The following is a 27,339-nucleotide window of genomic DNA, read 5'->3' as shown; positions in this document are numbered from 1 at the left end:
ATCTGGTAAAAGGTAGGAGCACTTATTTGGGTTCACTTGCCCACATCCCTTGAGCTTTTAATTTACAACCACCTAAAGAAAGAACTGATACTGAAGCAGGAATATTTCTCCTGAGAGGCACAGACACAGAGAAGAGGAGAGAAGCAACAGCTATAATGAGAAGGAGGAAAATATAGAAAAACACCCACTCTCAAGCTATTTTTATAATCCTCTCACTGCCCCTTCTGTGAGTGTATTTATTGCACATGGACTCATGAGTAGGCGATGTTGAGACCATGTGGGCTAGGCTTTCTTGTTTCAGAGAGCAGCTGACCAGACAGTTGCTATCATTTACATTTAAGTCCTGCGGTCCACTGAGACTTGCCCGCAGTTTCTCACTACAGCGCCTGTGTGCAATTGCACTTCATCTAAACCTGGCCAAAACACAGCGTCCTCAGGCCATTACGAGCATATTGTTAGAGGCACTCTGCATCTGTTAGTGTTGGACCAGCAGGTCTATAAAGCTAATGTTACAGATGGTTATGCTGTACTGTAATGAGGCTCACCCTTGCTTCAGAGAGACGATGAATTATTGTTGACAAGTGTTTTATTTATAGTGAACAGCCTACACAACTTCAGCAATCATCTATCATCCATCATACAGGAACAAAGACACCGTGGTATTAATTAAATCAGTAGGAGAAGAGATGTTGGAGCTGGCTGAGCCCTCTGTGTTTCTGTGTGTGCTCCGTTCACCCTGAACAAATGCATCTTCTCCAGTAGTATCTAGATATACAGAAACTTTTGGTTTCATTTTTCCAATCTGAAAATGATCCTTGCAGAGATGTCTGTGTTCACCAAAAAAGCTGTTTGCTGGATGCCTAGCGATGAGATAATGTATCTATTTATGGCTATGTAGGATTAATAATTGCTATAAGACAATTTTGAAACAAACTTAACTTTGTTTTAGCTGCTTACTTTAAGTATTATGTATTTCATAAATAAAAAAGACATTACATATCTGTCTAGGAGGAAAGGGCTAATACAGGATCAGTTTTCAATGACAAACCAAGGTTAAGTTGTGCTTTTGCTCCACTGTCCCTTTTAGCGTTTTATTTTCTCTCTTTGCTGATCCTACCCAGTATCAGCCATAAAAACAAAATAAAACATAAAAATAAAAATAATTAAAGACAAATATGCTCTTGCTTCCCTTTAACTGTACACACTACTCACTGCCAAAATATGCCTGGGAAAATGTAAGGATACTCTTGCGGTCTGTCTGCTGTAAATCATTATGTCTGATTCTGTAGGGAACCTGTCCCGGGGACAGACCTTACGAATAAGTTATATATAGAAATAACCAGTCTCCTCCCAGATGGTCTTGTTTGTTTATATAGGTCATATAGAGTCAGTATTAAATGACACAGTTTCATACCCAGTTAAAAACTCCTTGTAGCTGCTATAAGTGCATTTTTTGGTTATAATCAAGTATTTCCATGTTATGTTACTTTGTAGTATTGTCAGAGGGAAATATTGCACTTATTACTTCGAAAGTTAGTCACTTACCTTCTCATACTTTCACTAGAAATCTAATTTTGAATATAGGACTTTTACATGTATATTTTTTACATTGTGGTATAGTAACATTAACTTGAATTAGTGATTTGAATAATTTCTGGCCACCTCTGGTGAGCAACACAAAAGCAATTTCATTTACTTCATCTCATAAAGGGACATCTCAAAATAAATAAAATAAACAAATAAAACTAAAACTATCTGCAGAGCTAGACACCACTGGAGGTAAATTGTGTTTTATTTATTTAATTTTTTTGCAATTGGGAGAAATTACCCTTTTATTATGTGCAAACTTGCATACATGTGTGCACAATGTTGTATGCATGTACTATATGTTGATGCGTATGGCTACTCATTCTTATCTATCAATGATCCATTAGTCCTAAGATAACATTTCCCATAAACCCGTGTTGGAGCAGGTCTCATGTCCTCAGTGTGTGACCACCGACTGTGTCAGAGACCCATCCAAAGCACCTGTGGGGGTCTAATGTTGGGCTGTGGGGGATGGAACAAGTACAAAAGGCTCTGGGATGAGGGCATGGACCGAAATGAAACGAAAGTGAAGCAAAATGAAATGGATGGTGCCAGGAGTCAAACGGAGAACAAATAACACTGCCAAAGCCAAACACAGCATTACTGCTCTGCTGGCGTGATTTAAGGCAAGTGAAGAAACTTCCATTTTTCTCCTTTTCTCTCCCTCCTTTATTGACTTTGTCCTGCCAATGGAGTTCTTCTACGCTGAGTAGATATTCATATAAATCAACACACTGTTTAAATCCATTTCCTCTTCCTGAGCCCTGACAAGTCCCTGAGGACTCGGTGCATTAATATTCACAGCTCAGCTCCTCAAATTTCTAAATGTAGTAAGACCCCTGCAGTTTCTGATGTAGAGATCAGTGTTAAAGGTGCTTTATTTGTGCTCATTTGAGCCTCTTAAATAAATTAGAGTCAATAATTAGCATGAGATCCTGACTTATTAAGACTGCTCCGACTAACCCAACACATTCAAACTGCATGAAGCAACTAGAGCAAATCTGTAAAGGGAAAAAAAAAAAAATCAATTGATATTCTCTTCTTCGCACTGCAGCACTTTTCCATATTTCATTTACATATCATTAACCTCCCTTCATTTCTCCTGGCATGTTGTTAAGATTTAAAATTAAATCAGTGGGATTTCTTGTCCTTTGAGTTTAGCATTAAATGTCTTTTTAAGATACTTCTGGGTATATAGAGAAAGAAACAGGCATTTACGTGAGAATTTTTCTCTGCAACGTGGCTACCGCAGCATTTATCCCCAATCTATTCAATTATACTTCATAGGAGCAGTCAAATCATCAATCACATGTATGAAAATGCAGCCTGGGCAGTTGATCGGATTGTTACTGTCTACATGAGATATGTGAGGCAAAATGCCGGATAGGGGATTGAGGCTCAGGCATTTTCGTTGTGTAATTTTAGATAAAACCGTCTCCCCTCTCTTCCATCATTTACGCTGGTGGAAATGTATCCTGTCAAAACACATGTTTCAAAGTCAGTCCTCTCCCTGACACCCTCTGATCTGAAGTTCTACGAATCTTCTGTGCTGTCGACAAAAGTTTGCTGTCGGGGAAAGATAAGGTTAGGTTCAGAGAAAGTCAGTCAAATCTTTGGACGTTATTCTGCTACGTATGTGCTTCCACAACGCCATCGTCTACAAACACGCACGCACAAGCACGCACATGATCAAACAAAGCGCACACAAGGACGTGATAAAAGACAGAAAAGTTGAAAAAAAAAACACACACAACACAGACTCAGAGACTTTGTTACTAACATCTTTTTTCCCCCCACTGATCAGCTGGAGAGCCATGAATTGCAGAGGGTGAGAAAAGCGATGTAGCAGCGAGAAAAAGATTTGATTTGGAGGCGGATGGGCTGCGGGCCCCCGCCTCAAACCCAGAACAGCTGATAGGAAGCCAGACAGAGAAAAACTAGCAGCATTTTCACATTAGCATAGCAATTCCATACAAACAGGGGGGGGGGGGCGTTTGGGACTGAAGGTCAGCTGCACACAAGGGACCACGAAAGAAAGAGAGAGAGAGAGAGAGAGAGAGAGAGAGAGAGAGAGAGAGAGAGAGAGAGAGAGAGAGTAGGGAGGAGCCCCTGAGAGAGATTTGGGTGGAGGGGTAAGAACAAACACTGATTTAAAGTTGCACGGAGGAAAGATGCAGCAGAGCTTTTTTAATGACTGCGGCTGCTGATATATGTATGATCCAGACACAAACCTATTTCATATGCCGGCATCTGTAGGCTTCTTATTGAGATTTATATGAGTAAACCTAAAGGTCCTGCTTTAAGTAAAGGTTCCAAACACTCATTTCAGTGCCCTTTCATGCTATACGCCTGTTCAGTTGTGTGTGATCTATGAACTGGTGTTGACGCTGTTTTGGAAAGCATTATTAATGCTCAATAAAGTCATTGCAAACTGGCCTATTTTGAGATTCTAGCTTTGACTGAAACAGATGAGTCAGAGCGAAGGGCGGAAGAAAGGCAGCTTCTAAACTAATGCAACCTTTAAATAAAGAAGAGATAAGACTTGGATCGCCTGAAGGGATGAAGGAGCTGAGTAGAGGCGATGAAACACAAGAAGATGAATGCTAAAGCGAAATTCGGAGGCACCAGAGGACAGAAAGAATTAAGCAGAAGTGTTTAGAGGTGGGAGCTCTTGAAGTGGATTTAAAACTTCTCAAGTGGTTCCCCCAGTGAAATGAAGTGGGAAATAAATTCTTGATATTTTGTTGTTGGCAAAGCACTATGGCGAGGAGTTATTAATGTGTCTGACATTTGGATGAATATTCAACTTTATAACTGTATTTTTTATCTATATAATATATGCGTTCGCTGCCTCTGCGTTTATGTCCCATAGCTCGGAAAGCTTTTTCCAACATTCTGCCAATCTGCCTATCATTAGGCAGATCAGGTTATCACCCCCTCAGATTCAATCTTCCCCGCTGTCACAAATGTCACTGCCTCTGAGCTGAAATGTGTCGTGTGATGATATATTGGTTGTTGAAATAAGATGGGGAAATAGATTTTAAATCAGTCCGCTGTGCCTTGTGGGGGTGTGTGGTTCTGGCTTGACTTGAACATTTCTAAAATAGAGAAATGGAGAAATGTTCTGCATCCGGAGAAAGTGGGACACAGTATGGGAGAACTGATTATCAATGCATTCAGATTATGAAAAGAAGAGATAATTGAGCTAACACTGGAAAGGGGGGTTGTAGATATTAAGGCTCTGAATTGCAAATGTGCAGTCTTCCTCCGTTTGAAAATTAAGTTAATTAAGTAAAACTTTAGGAACTGCCGTCCCATAACTGTTGACTCTGTTAGACCTGGCTTCTTTCATTTTTCAGTTATATCTTATTAAATCTCTGAACCCCAAGCAGTTTTCCTGTCACATTTTATTCACTGTGGCCTTCTTTTTCACTACTATATATACGTCCTGCATCTCCATGGAAACAGCCCAATCATGGCTAGAAATGGCTAGAGCTCACACAACTTAAAAAATAAAAAGGAATAAAATGGAATTTACAACATTGTTCTAAGGGCTGCACATACTATACATATTGTACATTTACAAGATCTGCCTACTACCTCTCTTGTCCTCTCCTCTCTGCTCTGTGTAAACAGCCTGCTGTTCAAGTTTCCCTGAATTTTTGTCATGGGACATGGCTTCCCAGTTGCACTGAGGAGCACAGAATTTATGGTTTTAAAGGGATCTATTTAGTGCGAACTGATTCTTTTTTAGTGAAAGTAAAGTGAGCTTAGATTTGGTTACTTCTCCTGATAGAAGAATTTTTCACACGATTCATTCAAGGATTCATTCAAGGACTGTCGCAAATTCGAAAATCAGATAAGAATTTCAGTTTCCAGCAATGAAAATAGTGCAATTTTGATGATTTTCCTTTAATTCTGCTGGCGGACCGTGGGGTTCAGAGTGTTAAAACAGACTTGCCATGCTGCATATCACCACTTTTTAAACAAAATATCGTTTCCACAGAAAGCTCTGCTGCATCTTTCTCCTGCCATGGAGCATCTCCTTGCATATAGGGGGGCGAAACACAGAGCAAGAGGAGGTGCAAGCGTGAGGTGTGAGTGGCAAGTGAATACCTTTCTTCTTTGCTGCATTTTGTACTGGCGTCAGGAATATCCAAGCTTTTACTGTACACTGATTTACTACAGTGAGACAGGAGACAAAGCGAGCAGAGCGTCAGTCTCTGTTTATGTTTGTCCACAATCTAGCCTGCTGACACCAGAGCCAGACTCGCTGTCAGACCTGCTCAAACACCACCGGGCTGTGAGATCATCTGCACACACAAAGCTACGTCTATCTCCATTTTTGTATTTGAAAATCATATTGATTTTGAGCCCCCATGTGTACCTCTGTCCGTGCTGTGTCATGTCGATAGCCCTCCTCGCCGGTACAGGTGAGCCTCCGTCTGTGACACTGAGGACCTCCATGGACTTCCTCTCTGGTCTCCTCTTGCCATGACGGTTCAACATGGGAGAGTCCACCCGCTTCCGTGGGGGATCTGTGCGAGACGTATCGATTCAGAATCAACACAACGCACTTGACGTCTCCACGCGTTAATACGTGTATTTCTACACATCGAGCAGTTCTGTGCATATGTGTGTTTGAGTGATGTTTAGCACTGATCACATTGACATTCTAACTAATAGTGAATAAGTAATGGTTTCCTCCCAGACCTTGAACTAATGGCCACTGTATTGACTGTATCACATTCACTGAAGAGGGAGTCTATTCATCAAATTGTCGCTATCTCACAGCACACACACATTTGCACATAATACTCCTCCTATTGCAGAGCTGTTGTTGTCAGAAAATAACCCTGGCAGAAGCCTAAGTAGAGCGTCTCTGTTTCTGCTCACATTTCTGTGGGTGGAAATCTGTGCTGCGTTATGCTGTACGAATGGAAGAATACCTTTTTTTGATGAGTTAATATCTGAACCGAAGCAGTCGCAGCTGACAGTTTTTCAAACTTGGCCTATTGACACCTTCTATTTCTGCTACTATATTTCATTGAGAAGCTTGTCTATATTCAAAAAACAGAAAGCTTGTTTTCTACTGGAGAGCCAATCCACTGCTACTGGAGCTGATCCAATTTCTTCTTTAGGAGGAAAACACTGCAGAGCTCAGACACTAAGAGCATTCATGAGTTACCTTCTTGCAGAATTTTATTCTTGTCTAAATTGGCTTGTTTTTTCTGTTTAAACAGCTGTCTATTCAATGACTAGATGAAAAACCATTTTAAGTTTTTGACAATAATCACATATTGCTCAGAAATACTGTGTGTCATACTGTGGTTATTGATTCATTTCCATTTCCTTCTGGTCTTTTCTTTAGTTGTTTTTTAACCACCCGTGCCTCAAGGGGTTTAAGGGCTTTTTGTGTTATTTTTTCTTTTCCTCCTGTCACTTTTTACTCGTAGTGGCCTTGTTTTTCATTGCAATATATAAGTCCTGAGCCTTTATGGAAACAGAACAGTCATGGCTAATAGAAGGGGGAACTCAAAAAGGTTGTTTGTGCAGTATAACATATAACATTAACATTATATTGCCATAAATCATAAAAGTTGAATTTCTTTGAAAAATGATTTTTTCAAAAACTAGAATATAATGGAATCTATGCATCCATAGATGCTATCCAACCTCTACATCCTCTACTCATAACTTCTCTTGTTTTTTCTTCTCTGCTCTGACCGACTGCAGTTCAGTTTTACTGATTTTTTGACACATGACGGTTGATCTTAGCCGAGTCATTCATAGCTTCCCAGTTGCACTAAGGAGCACAGAATTTAATGTTCTTACAGAAAATGGCTAGTGAAAAAAATGGTTTATTTTTGAGAATGTAGAATAAAATATCCCTTTAAAAGCTTAGATTTGGTTATTTTCCCTGATAAATGCTTTTGGCACGAGTCATTCAAGCACTGTTGAAAATCTGGCAGTAATTTCTGTTTTTACAGTTACTGTCTATGGTAAATGGTTTAATTCATGCAATTATTGTAAAGAAAACAAGCCTTTTATACCTGACAATAAGTTGTGGGTTTCAGACGGTTAAAAAACGTATATCGTTTCTTTATTTATCTGCACTCATCTCTTTGGTAGCCTTACCGATCTCATTGCGAGGGGGAAGGTTCTGGTCCTCCTGACTGGGGTACCTCTCCTTACGGTCCAGTAACAGGAAGTAGATCATCTTTTCTTGGTTGTCACTGCAAAAAAGAGAAAATAAAAAGTCTAATGAGACATCTGGAAAAGAAATACAATAGTTAACCTGGGTCATTCCAAACACAAACATGTGTCTAGATTAGTGAAGCATCTGTATACATACGCACACCAGCGCATGTGTGTCTGCAAGAGCTTAAACAAAGACATTAAACTGCAAAATCCTTCACTATGATTAATGTCTTTTAATCTTTTTGGGTTCACTGTGAAACAGCTACTAAATAGCTCATTAAAAGAAAAGTTTAGTTTTACAGCTCATTAAGCCATCATATAAAATTCTGCATATATTGTTTTAGGATATATCTCCACTATGAAAGTATCAAAACATTACGAGTTTGTAATTTTTCTTTCTCTGTGAATCAGGGAGCCTAATATCTTTAGCCTCTAGGCCAATACTCTCTATGCAAAAGGCCCAGGGACTGGCCCTCCGTAATAAAGACAGATTGGAAAGCAGTAGGAGGCAAAGAGACAAGGACCTGCAACTTCAGCTAAAATGAACCAGGGGAAGGGAGATAGAGAGCACAGATTTTCCTCCAGTCCAGCACTATTATGGGATACTCCCAGGAGAAAGGAAGAAAACGGATAAGATGGGGAGAGGGGGAAGTGATAGAGTAACGCTCGTTTAGCATTAAATTAAGGAGGCTGGGCAAATTTAAAAAAGAGGGAAAGGAGGTAGAAAAGCAGAGCAAAAATGGAGCTACAAAATCCGTATGTCCTTATTAATAAAAAAACAAGTGCATGGAACACTGCAGGGCAACTAAAAACCTCAAGATAAATTCATATTCACGGGAAACAAAAACACAAACATGTGTTACTGATACGAAAATATTAGTAGCAGAACATAAACAGTGTGACCCAGGGGCTTGTTCCTGGTGCAGGCCAGGATCAGTTTGGGGGGAATGTATCCAGTGGCAAGCGGTGTAAGTGCTGTGTGATAACAGTTAAGTGATCTATAGCCTCTGACATCTAAAGTGACAGCCTCACAGGATTTCATAAGAGCCAGGGAAGAAGCAAGGCCGTCTGCACACACAGACACCACACACCCATCCTTTCATTGCGGTACCACCACACAGCCCTGTCCTCTCCTCCCCGTCTATGGCTTTTTCTTTTTTTTTTCCCATTTCAACACACCTTTTCCCCCTTCTCCTCCATTTTTCTCTCTTCACTTGCTTCTTTTCAGTCTCCAAATAGCACCTCTATTCTTCTGCTCTTCTTCATCCCATCTCTTGCCCATCCCCCCCTTTTGCCCCTCCATTCACTCACTCATCAGAGAGCAGGTCTTTCAGTAGTTTGTTTTTGTCTCTGAAGCAGCCCAGGGAGTGCATGCTGTCCAGTACGTCTGGGTCGATGTCGTCTGCAGAGGGCAGGCTGCGGATGGTCACCTTCCTGGGCACCGGCTGCTCCGGCTCTGGTTCGTTCTTCCCCCCTCTGGGAATGCAAAGAAATAAGGACACTGTCAGCTTCTATTGTGTTTGAATAAATCAACAGAGACATTTTAAATGGCTTATATAGCTATTTGCAGGTTTATAGATTAAACGGAATATTCAGTATGTGAAGTGTGTCAGTGTTTGTTTGACTCTTGGTTGCCTCATTCTGACCCTGGTTCACATAATGAGACTTTCATAGTCATGTATTTTCCCCCAGGTTTAGTTATCCTGCATGTAAGCTTCAGAGGGTGAACAGGGGTCATCATGCTCGCCAAGATGCAGACAAACATGGAGTTTTTTCAATCTCCTGCTCACACCCTGGCTTGTTTTCATTATCCCCTCTTTCTTTCCAAACACTCTCCTAGTTATGTCACTTTTCTCTGTCTCTCCATTGTCTTTCTGTAGTTCTGTGTTCTAGGGAGTACACAAGCAGGACTTTATACTTTGAGATTTAAAATGAAAGGCTAATCCGCACTGACACCACTTTTTAGAGGATTTCTGGGACATTCTAGATGTTGGTTTCAAAGAACGGATTCATCTTCCATATCTTCAAATGTCCCAATACACAAAGACTCTGATGCACACACACACACACACACACACACACACACACACACACACACACACACACACCTATATACAACCCCGGCTCTACTTTTACACACTAATCTTTTTTTCTTCTTCCGAGCCCTGTGAACTGTAAACCCCATAGGCAGCTATTAAAATTACCTCCACCTATCCATAAGCTGTGAACTTGTGAACCTGATCCACGGTCTCACACAACCCCCACTTCTGTTTCACTATGTGCATATACAATTTGGTGTTGGGGGTGATGAAAAAATTTAAATATTGTGCATGTATGACATGTACCTATTATGGCAGACAGTTCAAATTACACCCAGTTTCCAGTTTATTAGGTCTACCTTCCTAAAAATGAATGCAGTCTACTACAACAGCCCTGAAATAAAACCCAACCTTAATAAAGGTTATAAGGTTGAATTTAATGTTGCCTACGGAAGCCCTCAGAGGCAAGAGAGAAAAAACAAAATGCACCATGCATCCAAAACACAAGGTACATATATTGTATGTTAGCAAGTTATGTAACAGTAATAGTGTCTTTCTTTTGGCTAGAAATATATTTTAACCGAATCTGTGAATCTGCAGTTAGTGCTAGCTTTAGTTACATTACTAAACATTAACTCACTAGCTAGTGAAAAAAGACAAATCATTTTGAATGATTATCCTAGTGAAATGTTTTTTCACCACTTCTTGAGGCTGTGCTCTAGGCTGTGTTCACAGGGCTGTTGAATAAGACAGATAATTTTAGCTACAGTGTGTATGTGTAATCAACTGGGAACTGGGTGCATGTTTGTCCACCGGCCTTCATTAGTCTCCCTGGTGAAGACAGTTTGGCCTGGCGCTGTCCTTTCAGCACCAGAGCTCCACTCAGCTGTTCTGCTCAGATTATTATTAGCTCACTCACTAATAAAACTAATAAATAAACAATTGAAAGTGTGTGATTGTGTGTTTGGAAACCTATGCTGCACATATTTAATTATCACCTACCACTTATTATAGCTGCTTTCGGGAAAAAGCCACATTCCACAGACAACTCCCTTCCTCTCATTCAGTCATTCATTCACTCATTTATTCATACAGCCAGGCAGGAAACTTCCTCACTGACAAAATTCACATTATATTTGTCTTCTCTTCTAGCTCTTCTCTTGTCTCCTTTTGTTTCTTTTATCACTCTCGCTGTGTGTTTGCATGATCTTTTATTACACGACAGAAACCATAACTCAACCCCTTCCAGAACTCTAAACCTCTGCCATAATTCATCTTTGCCCTTGCAGTGAAAGAACCTTTTAAATCCTTAAATTACTTTTTCAGCTACCACATCTAAATGGTGATTAGCTGATTATTCAAGGGAGGATATCAGCCTTTACAAACATCCATTAGTGTACCAGTATATGACATTTAAAAATATACATAGACTTATGCTTTTGTTCCCCATTAAAAAGCCCGGTCTCATGAATGAACCCTGACATAATTTACAATGAACCGTACCATAAATGTTCTCAAAAGATTTATGTTAGCTTAAGGAGGTGGCTACACTCTGCTATGAAAATTAAACGAAGGGTATACTGAGGTGATGTGGGTTCATCCCCCACCACATCCCTGCTTGTTCTCTCTCCCCTGCTCCCCGTTCAGCTGACCATATGCTGCACATCCTCTTTCATGCACTACCAATTTACCCCCACATCCCCGAGAGTGGAGTCATGCCCTGCTCAAATGTACTCTCATGTACAGGGCTGAAACTCAGAGCCATTTATCATGTTGTCGCTCCCCTCAGGTCTACAACCCCTGCAGAACAGGCTAAGAGAGGAGAGGAGAGGAGAGGAGAGGAGAGGAGAGGAGAGGAGAGTGTAAAAAGGATTGAAAAACTGAGGAATACTTACATGTACCATGTGTGCTTCTGGATCTGTTCTAACTGTAAAAGACATAAAAACAACAAGTTAGTACACGAGCAATGTGATTTGGATAATTTTATCATCTTTTTGGTAGTACAAAGAACATTCAATCTTTTGCCTGTGTGTGGAAACACTTGAGTAAACCCTGAGCTTACTGGCCTAATAGAAACACAACAGGACAATACAGCCAGATTGAATAGGGGAAGTAAATAATGAGGCCTTCAAATATTAATACTGCCAATGGGAAAAACTTATTGAGAAAAAGAGACGGAGCGAGGTGCAGCAAGAGTATGAGAGCGAGGTGATAGCACTGAGCTATAAACAGAGAATATTATCTCCCTCACACACACTGCTGACCCTGCCAAGCCCTCTGGTCTGAAGGGAATCTCCCATTCTCATTGGCTCCCCATCTCTCTTATTCACACAAACACACACACTCGCTCTCTCAATACTACTCTTGTCATCACACTTTTAAATGTGGCCACTTTGTCACCAACACTGTCAACATGGTCTTTTTGGCAACAAAGGAAAAGCAGAAAGAGACAGAAGCAGTGAGCAAAAGGGCAACAAAGGAAGATGTCTGTTAGAATGACTCCACAGTGTTTCAACTGCCCACAGAGGAAAACAGGATCAATGTCACTGTCGGGACTTTTTAATTTGCTCACGCTGTTGTTGTGGAACCACAGGAGATACACATAGCAGCTCTAATTACTGTCACTTATTCAGAGGCATAGTTCTTGGGAATGTGTCTCCATCAATGTCTCGATGTTTCCACCATCCCAGAGGATTTACCTCTGTGCTTTCAGCACTGATGAATGCCTTCATGAGATATTAGTGCAGTCACAGAGCAGGCCAGGCTGCGGTAACCGACTATAGGTGAATCTTGTCTGCTTCCACAGAGGTCATGGTATTGACAGAGACACCCTGCCTGTCAGATACAGGCCAGTGGGTGACCTACTCTCTCCCACTTTTATTGAAGGCCTGGAGGCAAGAGACTGATATCACACACAGGGTTGAAAGTGATGTGGTTTGAAATGCGGTATCACATCAATCAGTCTCTACATGTGACAGTACCAATTCCAGCTGCTTTCACTCAGGCAGAGGAGAATGTTGCTGTAACGCTGGTTTGGCTAGGTGTGAGTATGAGTGTGCGTCCAGGTATGTTTTTATCTGGCTGCTACAAAAATATATTTTTTGTGCAACTTTTATTTACACAAATGTATGCAGGTCTGTTTATGTATGCATATTGTAATCATATGGCTGGTAATTATAGGGCAGTGGGGGACATAAGAGTGGGCAATGTTGACCTATTCTGTTCGACAAAGCCAAAACAGGGTAATGACATACTTGGTAGGAAACAAAAATCTATATTTTTATTATACAAAAATGACTATGTCATAGAACTGTGTAATTTGGGGATATGGTGGGGGGAAAGCATTGAAAGAACCAGGAAATAGAGGCAAAATCATTGATGCTCTATAAAAAAGCTTTCGTAACGGTCAAAAAGTTGAGTGTGGAACACTGGAAACAAACAACCTCCACAGTCACCATCCTTGCTATGTAGCAAGAGGGAAAATAGCAACCAAGGAAGTTTGTGTGGAGTTTACATGTTCTCCCATTGTCAGCTTCCTCCCAAAGTCCAAAGACATGAAGCTCAGGTTTAACCAGTGATTCTAAATTACCCGTAGGTGTGAATGAGAGTGTGAATGGTTGTCTGTCTGAATGCATGAATATGTCAGCCTTGTGATAGTCCAGGGTGTACCCCTGCCTCTCATCCAACTTGTCAGCTGGGATTGTCCCCCTGTGACCCGGGTTTCAATAAGCGGTTAAGATTAATGAATGGATGATTGATTTAGCATAGCGGCTATGCGCAATTTCTGACAACACTACCCTATGAAAATGTGTGCACTAGGCAAATAAGTACATACTGTTGACAGTATACTTCATAGAGGTGTACTAACTGAAGTATCCAAATTGAAACACAGCATCCGACTGTGGTTGAATTCACATGATTAACTACAGTGTCATTTCTCAGTGAGACACACAAAAACACACACACTTCCTTTATTTTCTCTTCAACTTCAGCTCCGCTGTCCCCAAGAATGTATTACTATTTGACTGTGATGAACTGCTCTTTAATATAATAAGCTAGCAAATCCTCTTCATTAGCCCGGGACTTGGATGAGGCGTTCCAGGGAGTCTGCGTTCATTTCAATACTGAAGATGAGATGACTGTGTTGAGGTGGCTGGCCCCGGTCGCCTCCGGGGCCCCCGACTGCACAGACAGGAAATGAAGAGAAAAGCTTTTATTGGGCTAAGCCCCTTAAGCCCGGGTACGTGCCCTCCCACTCAAGACTCTGAGGGGCCATGGCTTTGTGTGCGTACTTGTGTGCATCTTCTAGCAAAATGTAATTAACAGGAGGTGACAATAGACATGCTGAGACAAAGCTAGTAGTTGTGGTCTGATTATCCTATCAATTTGACTCAACTAACTACAGTCAAACATCATTATGAAAAATAATCCCCAGCAAAAGAATGACATGTTCCCTTATGATGTCATTCCCACCCTAGGGTGTACCTGTCTCGTCTCTGACTGGGCGGTCACCACTAAACTCCAAGAGTGCTCGATCTAACAGGGCTATTTGACATTCTGCGAGGTTACAACACATCCCCAGAGCTCTGTTTGGAGTCCTCATGCACAGGAGAGGTAGCATATTCTCTCCCAGCAGCTCAGTCTGTGTGTAACCCTTTGTTAAGGACAGCGCCGGAGGCTGCTGGACATATCTGGGGGATCTCAGGGTGACCTGTCCTCGTCAGGCAGAGAGAACAGAAAAATAAAGCATATAGTGTACATACCGCATACCAAAGAGGCGGGGTATTTCAAGTGCATGTTTCAACATTGCGGCTTATCTGAAGGGCTGTACCTTAAGGATGTCAACTCTACTGCAAATGAGCATCTCTTTCTTTGTAGCTTTCTGATCTTTTGTTTTTATCCTGCTGTCTTTTACATTCCTGTTTTATAAAGTCATTCTGACACTGTGAGAGATAGCTAAGGCATGGGGGAAATGGAGCTTAGCATCCACTTAAGGGTGGTGTCACCACATTTGCTTACAGGCAAGTGCATGAAAAGAGTTTTGTTTACAGCATTGATTCACAAAGATACCTGGAGAGCCTGGAGAATGCATACGGTATGTGTGTGAAAATGTGTTTTTTTTTTGTGTGTGTGTGTGTGTGTGTGTGTGTGTGCAGTGTACAGTAACAGCGTGTCTGTATCCATGTGCGTCGTCTGAATGCGAAATGCAGGACAAGAACAAAGGGCAGCAACAACTCTGGCCAAAGATCTCAGAAAGTACAAACTTCACACACTTTTATTATTTACATTTCCCTTTGTCCACCTTTCTCTCTCTCCCCCTCATGCGGACTCTGTGCCCTTCACATCCCTCTGTTCTCGTGCTATCCTCCAGCCACCTTGCCAAGGTGATCAGTTGCTGCGTAGAAAGCGACTGGCATTGTGATGAGTACACTAAACAGAGCAGAGGGAGAGCACACAAACAGCAGCCCTCTCCTGAATTCACATCCTGCACTCGAGGTAGAACTCAAACAGAATCGGGGATGAGCCGAGGCAAACACTTTTGGAACACAGGGGAGGAAAGAAGAAACAAAGAAAAAGACAATGGTTGGCTTGGCAGCGAGTTGATATTAGCCACTTTAGTTTGAATGCATATCTCTGCCATCTTGCTTTCTCCTTGGAGCATTACACGTTTTCCCAGCTTGCTGTGAATGTGCAAAATAATGATTTTCCTCTCTTAACGCAGACCTGATGTGTCTGTATCTAAATGTGTTTTGCTGCTTCTACAACATCATTAGCAAACACTACGAGACATGGACTATGAATGTGAAATATTCAATGCAAACACAAGTCAGGTCTTATTGAATAAGTGGGAATGTAGGAATTGTGCATAACAAGGTGCAAAGAGTACTGCTAAAGAATAACAACATGTACAGCAGGTACATGATACTTCAATATTTGTGTTCTTATATGGGTTTAAAGCCGGTACATACATATCCTTAGAGACGTATTACATTTACATACAATTATTACAACCAAAGCCACGTGGTTGTCAATCCCATCAGAGTGTAATGTCTCTTCTGAAACCAAGAATATATACCGACCTCCCCATTACTGCTGTAGCAGCCTCCACTCTTTTGATAAGGCTTTCTGCAAGACTTTGAGCTGCAGGGTTTGATCCCATTTAGTCAGGTCAACACAAAAATTGTAAAATGGTTCCTTTTTGGAATTCCTTCCCCAGATTGTTGCCCCAGAGTTAAAAGCTATTGTCTAAAATACCATCGCACTGTTGAATGAAGATTTCCCTCAATTGGAACAAAGGGCCAAAGTCGAAGCATGAAAAGCAGCCCAAGACCAAAAGGACACAAAAGTAACATAATCATGTGCCATTTTTCCACTGCAAGGTACAGTTTGACTCCATTCTACTTAACACAATTTTTTTCTTTTAGCAAAATATCTGGAAGTACCTGGTACTTTTTCTTAGTACTACCTTGGTCCAAGCTTCAAGAGAGCAGAGCCAATACTAGAAGGTGGAGTTAAAACAGCAGATTGTATTAAATATTCACGTAGTGTCCCATAAGTTTCAGAAGCTGACGCAATTTTATTATTCACTTATTATTCTCACTAGTTTCAGCTGAGAATTCCACAGGTTCTATCCGCAGTGAAAAACAAAATATAGAACAGGGCCAGGTAACAAAAGTGCGTCATGTGGAGCAGAGTCGCACAACGCAGCTTTAATGGTGTGTGTCTCTTAAATTGGACTGACCGTTAGTCTTTTGGTGGCATCCACTTCGATCATGCCACGGAGGAGGTTCTGACAGTCTGGGGGAATGAAGTGTGGCATGTGAAACACTCCCAACTTCACCTTCTCTAGCAGATTCCTCAAGTTGTCGTCATCAAACGGCAGGGCACCCTGGAGAGACACAGGGGAGAGAAACTGGAAGTGGTGAAGATGTAGATGTAGTAATAAAAGTAGAGAAGAAACTGTTGCGCTTGCTTTAATGGCAGCATTAGAACAGAAAACAAGCCTTCATCCGATTGAGGGCAGAAAAGAAAAAAAAAAGAATATGAATGACTAACAAGGCTTGCCAGAAGAAACAAAACCACATTTTGAGTCTAAAGCCTGCACGGCTTAAAGAACAGGCTCGCTTTCTCAACTTGTTCAACTCTCCAATTAGAGCATTCTGCCCTCAGCCACGATGCAAAATAAATAATAAACAGCGGTGAGCTGAAAACGGGGCTTTTTTTAATAATTACCCAGCTTTCTCATTTACCTCGTTCATTTAGCATTCTCTCATCAGAGTCATTTATCAGAGCGAGCTGACACCTCACAGATGTGGTTGCATGATGAATGACAACCTCCACCACGAGACAAGACGGAGTGGGAGAGACAGAGGAAAAGGGTGAGGAAAGACAGAAAGAAAGGCTGAGAAATGAAGAGAGGTAGAGGGGGAAAGAAAGGGGGGCAGGCTTGTGTAACAGATGATCTGAGCGCAGCCTAACTGCTGGGGAGTATGCATGTCTCCAACAATCAGACAAATGGTTATCTCGCAGCCAGACGACAGGACGAAACAGGAGAAAGACAAAATTCATCTGCAGTCAAACGGCATTGGCGAGAAACTTTTTGTTTCGAGCGAGAGAAGTGCGGTCACAACGGAGACAACAGTAAACAACATCAGGTTTACGCAACACAAAAGTACAAGGACTGAGACTATTGTGTTAAGGACAAAGACTTTCCTTAACACAAGTACACAGACACAGACACACACATTAGACAGAAAGGGACTGAGTGAAGGAGAAAGAGGCAAAACAAAGACAAATACACAGGGCCTGTGGCCAGAAGCCGCCCTGTCAGCGTTGGTATTTATTTTGGGCTCTCTTCTTTCAGTTTGGCTGTATGAATTATTCATGGAGCAGGAGTGTGTAGGAACTACAGTACAGCTGTTGATGAAACAAAGCTTCAGGGCTGCATGGCTGGGGAACCACAGACATAATGTAGCTGGAGAATAGACCTGATTATGGATACAGCTTTGTGTGTGGATACAGGATAATGAATAAAAAGATGCCTCTATTCTCTGATCTTTTGTTGCGCAAGAATTTCAGCTTGAGGGCGTTTCTGAAACATTTTTTTTTTATCCCAGTAAGACCTTCTAAATGATAGAATTTCCAATTTAACTCCCTGAACTCTGAATTTTTGTTTGAGGCTCCGTGGCGGCTTCAAGCTGCCGCCATCTTCTCATTCCATTAAGGTCAACCTCGAGTCAACAGCCAGAGAGAAAAGTTGTAAATGTCCTGTCACAGGGCTCGCTGTCTTTCTACTTTTGATCCATTACAGATGGTTAAAAAGGCTGGAAATGCTGTTCGGCTATGAAGGAGAGGCAACACTTTCTGATTAAATTGTATTATGCCATATTTCTCTGGAGAGCTTTAAACTGTATGTCAGTCCAATCACCATCGGTTAGTACAGAACAAGCTGACACTCACCACCAACAGGGCAAAAAGAATGACCCCACAGCTCCAGACGTCTGCTTTCCTCCCATCATACTTCTCTCCCTGAGGACAAGAGAGCATTTGTTATAGCAGAGTGTAAGGGCTGGCTTAAATAAGATGGCGAACTACGAAAAAGAAGCTAAAGAAAATATGAATCGGCAAAAAATGACTTACCCTGATGACCTCTGGACAGGCGTAATGCGGAGATCTATGGGGAAAAAAAGTACAAACAATGAATGAATTGAGAAAATAACAAAAAAAATCTAGGTTATTTAAGGACTTTTCTGGCTGCACTGCAAAGTGAGGCAGGGTTATACAATCATTACACATTAAACAGTCATACACCACTGTTTTAAAATGTGAAAAGAACAATTTAAGTAGACAATAAATGTCTCAAGTGAGCATAGATCAAGATGTGCTTGGGGAGTTTAGACATCCTGAGGGTGTTGGGATGTCCTCCTGCTTGCTCAGTCAAGGGCATCCTCTCACAGCAGACAGTGAACAGACCCACTAATCTTTACTGCACCTGGATGGGCTGACAGTAAACCCAATGACTAGATTGACACGTCAATATCGTATGAAGATTTATGACGCTACCTCATAACGGCTGCTCCATAAGCCACTGGCTATAAGAGGCAGTGGAGTGACTTGTTATTCTATGCATACACAGTGGCACTATTGCAGGACTTTGACATTGCCGACTTGCCAAATTCTACCCCTTGAAATAACAAGAAACAGGTGATAATATGTTCTTTGCTACATTTACATCTATCTAAAACCAATAAACCTTGTAGCTACATGATGTTTCTTTGTTTCTCCGACTATGGGTATGGCTCTACTCTTTTTCCATCATGCATACATGTGCCAACAGAAAGCAAATCCGGCACCTGTCTCCCCTAACCCCTCAGCCCAGTGATACGTCCTCCGCCTCCTCCTCCTCTCGTTCCGTCTAATCTAACACCAGGATATTTGGCTCTAATGAGAGACTATCTGAAGTCTGTAAACATGGCGCCCATTAGCTCGGTTGTTGTCTTGTGTGCTCATGAATACCAGCCCTGACTGTGAGGCTCCCTCTGGCTGTCAAAATACTGGCCCATAACAAACACTGCCGCCATGTCAACTGCGAAGCTCAAACACGAGCCTATGCAAATATGGAACCTGCTGATTGCAAGTGTCATAGTGCATTATGTAGATGAGCAAGGAGTTAAAAAAATAAAAAACAAGCCTGAGATTTGCACCAGTTATGCCTTGTGAGTGCCACCGCACACAAGCCACAGCTGGAACCAGCGTGAATATAAACTAATTATTTGCAGGGGCTTTATAGGTGGCAAACACAGGGCGAAGGTAAAGACTGGAATACAAGCATCTGAGCTGAATCCTGATTCATTTATATTAGAAGACTAAATCAGCCAGCCATGTCTTCTACATGCTCAGAAATGCTTATCTCTGTTACTCTGACCAATAATTATATGGCTTGCATTCCATACATGTCCACATACAGTGTATGTCAGAGCTTTTAAATGTTTCCATACAAACACAACATATTTGTTTAATCTCTTCTCAATAGGATTCAAGCTTTCATGTGATAACAGGTGAGATTTCCATGTCTTTTGTGATTATAATCAGGACAATTTGCTATAGAAATAATGTGAAAGTATGAAAAATGCTCAATCCTCAGAGAAATGCTATAACTAAGCTAACTATGCTGTATTGGTAGAAAGTGCTGCTATAGTGGCCTTACAAGCATTCCTCAGCTGCAATGACAGTGCAGAGTCACTGCACTGTCATTGCAGCTGGGGAGACAGATGCTAAAACGGGACATTTTTAGATAAAGGGTGAATACAGATATATTCTGACAGACAGGATGACAAACATAGTGTATTTTTTATTTTTTTAATTTAAGCATATAAACGTGTTCCAGTGCAAATCTAAAACACAAATATGAACCCTGAAAAGAATGTGTCCCCTTTAAAAATACTGAAGTCCTGTGGCGAGGATCCATGACTATTCATGACCCTTCTTTCCTGCTGTGCCTCACCTTTGTTTAATAGCTTAACTTAATTAGAGGTGTGAATACAGTTCATTTAAATGTATGGTGGCTCACCACATTAAAATTATAGCCACATCCTGAAATTTATATCCTGATAAAAATTCCTTGCTGTTAGCACTAGAAGTTCAGATTATAGACACTAAAGACAAATAGAAAGCCGTGAGAGCCACTTCCATCCGACCAGAGTGAAAAATGCAGTCTTTTGAAGAACAGTTGTGTGTGCGCTGATATATCAGTCTTTTCTTGCTCATTTACTCTCTCAACCTAACGCCACTAACATCACATAAACAGCATTTAAAGACAGAATGGTGTTATTCTGTGGGCAACAAATGGCAATACAGTGGTACTGTAAGTGGTTTGCCCAGCAGCGTAAAGACAGAAAACACATTTGGTTAAGGAGCTGAGATTGTACTCAAACAGACGGCTGAAGTGGGGAAACAAAAATGATAAAGATGCATGAAAAGCTATCTTTATCCATTATGAAGGGCCTATCACTGTTAGGCTGTTTGCAGATAGATGTGTGGACCAAAAACTATTAAACTATGAGATCACCAAAACATTCTCTACAGTTTGCAAGGAGAACAAGCTCACAAGCTGGAGACACATTAGAACCTATGGAGCAGTGAACGAATCAGCAGTATGGGTCAGCAATACTGAGGAGACGCTGAGACATGCAGCTTATCTTTATGAAAATTAATCTTCTCCAACCAAATTTGTGTGGCTCCTTGCTGCTTACAAGATAATTTCCTTTCATCAATCAAAACAGCAGAACTAAACAAACAGCAAGCACTGATGAACTTGCAGCTGGGCTTATGCAGACAGAGAGTGGTTATACACATGTTCCTGGATCCATATTTGTATGTGCTTGTGAATGCCTCTGCTAGTCTACACGCGTGTATTTATGTATGTGCTCTGAGGCTCCCCCTACTCTACCTGGGGCGAGTCTCATCTTCACTCAGCTCCATTACCCGTGGCAAATGGAATACATTTGTGTCAGACCGCTGCATGGTGAGAGGGGGCCAGATAAATGCGTTTAATTAAAAACTGTCATATCTACACTTAGAGATGGGACAGTCAGAAGAGCATGAATAATCAATAACCACGCATACAGTGTGTGGCACGTTCATATGTATTAGGCGAGACACACAAACAGAGGAGCATGTGGTGATGGAGCCGAGAGTGGAACAAAAACTGAACTACTTTTCTGAGTAGCGTGGGAGTCTGAGCCTACATCTGTAAGACAGCTCTGTGTTCCCACCAGCAACAAGTATCTCTAGCACTTTGCAAGTGTAAGTAGGGGACTAAGCAGGTGCTCGGCACCTGGATCTGGATGCTCAGAGTGGAAGCAGAATGCAGTGAAATATAGATACAGTTGATCTGCAGGATACTGCAACAAGCTGAGTAAGAGCCGTCACATTCTGTTGGCTTTCTAGGAAAAGGAAACACTTCAGTGTGGTCATCATGGCTGCAGAATGAGTCAATCCTGCACATTTAACTTGCAGATAGCAATGCACATTGCTCTCAGTCAGCCTGATGTCTACCGATGAGTCATGAGAGCTTAGGCACTGCGCTACTGCTGGAAATATTATGCAACAACTGCATGGTTGTGTGTGTGCATGCGCATGTGCGTGTGTGTGTATTACAGAGAGGGAGACAGAGACAGAGACAGAGACAACCAAACAAGCAGAGGACAAAGGGTCCAAGAGATCAGGGATGAACTAAGCCGCTTCAGCGATGTGTGCGCCTGCATGTTTTCTGGAATTGCGTGTATGCAAGTGTGTGTAATTTTGGCTGTGGCTGATTTGGAGGTATAATCTGGAAAGAATCAGGTCTGAGCTGGGGACAGATGTCACAATGGCCTCTATCTCACAGCCCTGCATGCAGTGTCATGTGTAACCACAGAGCAGAGAAGACATCCAGATAACAAAAAAATAACCTTAATTTACTTCTACTGGCCTATCCATACCATCACAGCATTGCTGGACTTATTTTTATGTCTATCACGTGTCATTCTCACTGAACAGATATTCTTCTAAATGTAAAGATGACACACATCAATATGTGACTCCCTCTGTAATCTTATGCTGTTTTCTCATGTGCCTACTGAAGCATAATCTTTACAGGAAGAAAATCTCACAAAACCTACTTTGTTTTATAAATGTCTGTGTTTTAACTTGTGAAATATGCCCACTGGCCCCTGGGCATACACATGCAAAAGGCTCCAACACATCACTTAAAGGAACAAGACACACAGACTTTATTGTGTCTCTTTGTTGTAGTTTTGTGTCTCTTGGTTGTTGTTTTGTGTCTCTTTGTAGTTGTGGTTCCATAGTAGTTGTGAGTGTCTTTACATCTCTTGTCAGCTATTTTGCATCTTTTTGCAGCTGTTTTGTGTCTCTTTGTAGTCATAATATGTTTATTCGCAGTTGGCATGTGTCTCTTCGAGTGCCAGTGTGGCTCCAGACACTGTGAGGCCCTGGGCCTGTACCTGTTCATCTGCGGAATAATCCATCCATGACTACACCTACAAAGACTGAACAGAGTCATAACTTCCACTGGCCGAGCAATCACGTTTCACTTGGGGCATACAAGACTTCATTAGGTGAGGAAAATAAAACAAAGAATGCTCTGTGCTTTCGTGTTGACATCTCATTTTCAGTGTGGATTTCAGGTAAGTGAGAGGGAAATTAAACTCTCTGTTCAGAAGAGAAGTCTTCCTGTTAATCCATGCTGTGACAGAGTTTATGAACACAGTACCTAAAAGTAAGCCATCATTAACTAAGTTCCTTCTTTTATAGACAATTGTTCACTACACTTTAGGGTTAGATAAAAATACTCCCACAATATGGCTGACCATACTCGAAAGACTTTGAAAGTGACTTTTCCTGCAAGTGAATTCATTACGGTTGTTGTGGGATTGATGGGCCTGGTGTGGTCGTGACTGCCAGATCATAAAAACCCAGCGTCAGATATGAGGAGACGGAGAGCAGTAATGTGCGGCCGTGGCCCTGGCCCTGCTCACAGCCAGATAGTACTCTCTGTGAGAGACACCAACCGTCTCTCCACAAGAGATCAACACTGCATGATAACAGAGGCTTTGAGAACACGGCCCCTCGCAGAGAGCTTGATAGCTCCATTCATCATTCCCTATTGCTTCTCCACTTTCCTCTCCATCTCTCTGTTGCAAACAGGCGACTTCATGTGCCCTCCAACGATGACCTATTTTTACCTTCAGGACATTTTTAGAAACCTCCAAATTTCAGTTGCAGAGGATGTGAGGCAGACATTAGAAGCATGCATCAGGATGATTTCTATACCACTTACCCGCAGCTGGTTTCCAGGAGACTGTCTCCAACCTGAAGGGAGGCCATGCCGAAGTCTGCTATCCTGATGTTGTTCTTTTCATCTAGCAACAGGTTCTCAGGCTTCAGATCCCTGTGGCTGAAAGACAGAAACATTACAGTTAATGAAACATGAAAGAGCCCCTCATAGGTTTCATAAACTACTAAAACTGAGGAGAAACGAAAGGTGTGCTGAAAGGTCTATCAAACACCTGTGGATCAAGCCAACATCCACATCGGTGCAGGCAGCTGTGAACAACAGAGCATCTTCTTAAGCTGTTACTGTGCACCCTCCTCCTCTCTGCAACACCTCTCTCTTTGATCCATCCTTGCTGAAACTAGAGGGCTCCCACCTCAGCGCTGGTCTGGTACGAGGTGTGACAGCCCCCTGCTGTGTCCTTTTCTCCTTCTGTTTCCCTCCCTCTTTGCCCCTCATCCCCGTCCTCTCATCTGCCAGACAGCCACCAGCAAACTGGCTCAGCAAAGGGCATCAAGGGGAGCCGGCCGCCGAGGTGGTGTTCATTAGCTGCCATTCATTACAGCTAAGCACAGCGAGGGGGATAATATCCAGCAGACAGCGTCTCCCTCCTCCCACCATCCAGAGATCTTTCTCATATCACGTGTATGCTGTTGCTGTGTTGGAGGTTAAGATCTCAATTAGGATGAGTGACTGTTCAAAAGCAGAGTTGCGTTAGCATTTTATCGTGTATTTAAAATATCTTCCGGGGTTGAGGGTTGAATCGCATCACACTGCTTTTCTTGTGGAGTCCACCAAGGCTGAGGGAAGCACCACACCATTCTTTCCTGCAGTCTTAAACACAGACACAGGGTTTGGTCCCCAGTGGACTTTAGCAAGTTTTGTCTTTAAGCTTTTTGGGTGTTGTTCATTTATTATCTGCTCTGGCTTTTTCAAATTTTGTACACAGATATGATAATAACAATGGTCTAAAATGAAGTGAATTTGCAAAATTCTGATTGAAAAACTTAAATTCTCTTTGGGGGACCTAAATAACTACCCCTGCCAAATATGTGCACCTAAGTGCTCCAAAAACGTAGGTAAAAACTGCAGTTGACAATAAATGAAACATAAGGAAAGCACAAAGAGTCAATGACTGGTTTGATGATCAGGAAAATGATCATAATATTCAATCACCTATAGCTTGTTTGCAATCAGGCTACTATTATAACCTATAACCTGTGAAATTCAGATGCAGGGCAGGAACTGATATACATATACTGCACAAACTGAAAACAAAAAAATGACTTAATGAGATTAACCTGCAATCAGCTGGTACTGTCAGAGAATTTAAATTATATTGAATATGAGTTATGCTAAGCAAGGTCCAAACCTTGACCGATTTTTGACTAGTTGTCATTACAAATGACCTCATCATTCAGACCTTCTTCTTGAGCAGTCTAGAGGACTTTATTTTTTTTGTCCATCTGGGTCCACAACCTTGGGACTAAGTAGTATTGAACTACTGCTGTTTTGTTTTTGGCTGGGTTAATAAATGTGCTTGAGAATTACTGTTTATTTTTTATACATGTATGAATAAGAGCATTAATTGACTGCTGACACCAGGCTACTAGCTACTGTAGCTAACTTTTGCTACTATTTTCCACCTAAACCATTGCCAGAAGTCTGTTGAAACGCTGTTAAAAACCTGGTTGTGTCAAGAAAAACACTGCAAAGTTGTCAGAGCACATCACATGGCAATATCAACTCAAGACATTTGAATTGTTTTTACATTTAAATTGAACATTAATTTAAATTTACAGGACTCAAAAGTAGCCCTTTTTTCCCCAATTTGATTGCTTGGAACAGCCATAAACAACACAAATTGTAGGCATTTGTGCATTTGTTGGTATTGTTGCCTCAGAACCAAACTAGCCTACATTTGCCTGCCCTCCATTTGGAAAGTGCACTGATTATGTATGACGTCATATTATGCAAAAAAAACTTTAGGAGATTTCAGATTCGTGTGTTGCTTGGAGTTCAGACGGGATTCCGTTGGAGTGGGCATGTGGTTCCAGGTACCAGTGAGACTGAAATGCAATTTAGCTTGCCAAAATTGTAATTTTCAAGCTGTGATTTGAACCATTAGACAAATGCCAGGCCCTTTCAAATCTATGACAAGGCCCATTAAAGCTGTTCTGGCAGCTAACTGTGGCCCAACACTTTATGTTGGGTTTTCCTTTGCATCTGTATGTGTATACTTGCTTACCTCCCTCTATGCTTTTTGTAATCAGGGGGAGAGTTACAGAGCCACAGGGCTGTCAGTATGTCATGAACTAGACTTTCATCTTCTCTTTAGACTAATGATAGAAAGGGGAGAGGAACAATAGCTGGATGCGTCAGCCTTTGAAGAGTGCCTCATCACAATGGACGTTTAACCTTAGATGACATCAGCTGCTGTACAACTCGTTTCCTGTCCTGAGGGATTAGCTGTCAGCTGGTTTGTTATCACACTGGCAGTCTCTGTGATCACTGCTATAATTGAAATAAAACACAGATAGCATCTAAAACAGTTCTCCCCAGGCTAAAACCTTTATCAATTCACACAACCATCAGTTGGCAGTGATGTCAGAAGCCTGAGAGTTAGTCTTTTAACTAATCCTGTCAAAGCACACGAGGAAGGAACAAACATTTACCGAACTGCTCTGGGGCCACCGGTGTGAGCTTGTACTGGGTGTCTCCCCCTAATTCCAACAGGCATCTTCGTCAACATGCCTGATTAAATAACGCTTTAAAAAAATTATGTTTCTCCCGGCAACTAAATGTTCTAGACAGTTGAGAGTTACAAATCACTTGTGACTGGAGTTTAAACATAACAGAAGGTCAAATGGTAACTTTGTAGACACAGGGACCAGAAGACAGGGCCAGAAGGAGGTTTAATAATTTGGTGTGACATCACTGACAAAAGCAACGCCGATGACAGCAGTGATTGTGTTTAGTGTGCAAGACAGTGTACACACATCGTTTTCTATTGACATCGTGGGGGAGATAACCCACTGATCCTAACAGACCCCAATCATAGAACCACAGTCTCAACAGAGTCATAAATATCTAAGTACTCTCTGATTGTCAGCCTCAGAAGCAAAAATGCACACTAAATCATTACCTAAAAGACCCATAAACATGGCATTAACACTGTGTAATCACAAGCCTATCACATGTACAACACAAAGAGCCAAACTTCAAGAGGCTGATCCACGAAAGAAAGAAGGCAACGGCGTATTTATCCACCGACAGCATCAAGGGGACAAATTGCATCTGGATGCTTTATTGGTTGTCAGGACCCTGGTATCCATAATAGGACATTAAACTGCCTCTCTGATACATTAGGCTGCACTTTGCAACTGTAATCTTGCTCACACAGCAGGCCTTGCAGCAGGGATATCTCTGTGTTGCACTCATATGTCATACAGGAGGAGACGCAGTTAAACAAATACAACAGCTGCAATGAGCTTGAATGTAACTGTAGTTTTTCTTTCGAGAAATCTGGGAGCTGTGCACCGTGAGCAAGTCTTGGAGGGATACATTTCTTTTTCTGAAATACTATAAATGTCATGAGTGCATTATTTTTACACAGGTGTTTTGTGCAGGAAATGGAGCAATATAAATGTTAGGGCTGTGCTCAGCTCATATAGAACA

The 27,339-nt window shown here is 41.6% G+C and overlaps 1 protein-coding gene across 2 annotated transcripts in view; it reads right to left on the bottom strand.

The window, feature by feature from the left end:
* brsk2a (BR serine/threonine kinase 2a) overlaps positions 1-27,339 on the bottom strand; it is a 190,883-nt gene that overhangs the window by 17,723 nt on the left and 145,821 nt on the right. For both annotated transcript variants that reach the window (XM_059334691.1, XM_059334690.1), the window contains exons 5-12: positions 23,668-23,784; positions 18,468-18,501; positions 18,288-18,356; positions 16,570-16,716; positions 11,723-11,754; positions 9,100-9,264; positions 7,726-7,823; positions 5,975-6,125 (exon numbers count right to left, since the gene is read on the bottom strand). In XM_059334691.1, coding sequence (XP_059190674.1) covers positions 5,975-6,125; positions 7,726-7,823; positions 9,100-9,264; positions 11,723-11,754; positions 16,570-16,716; positions 18,288-18,356; positions 18,468-18,501; positions 23,668-23,784 — 813 coding nt within the window. The remainder of the gene's footprint in view (positions 1-5,974; positions 6,126-7,725; positions 7,824-9,099; positions 9,265-11,722; positions 11,755-16,569; positions 16,717-18,287; positions 18,357-18,467; positions 18,502-23,667; positions 23,785-27,339) is intronic.

The sequence above is a fragment of the Centropristis striata genome, chromosome 6 (genome assembly GCF_030273125.1).
Source record: "Centropristis striata isolate RG_2023a ecotype Rhode Island chromosome 6, C.striata_1.0, whole genome shotgun sequence".
Classification (NCBI taxonomy): Eukaryota; Metazoa; Chordata; class Actinopteri; order Perciformes; family Serranidae; genus Centropristis; species Centropristis striata.
Note: the sequence above shows the minus strand (reverse complement) of the source record. Positions and strands in the feature narration are given on the sequence as shown.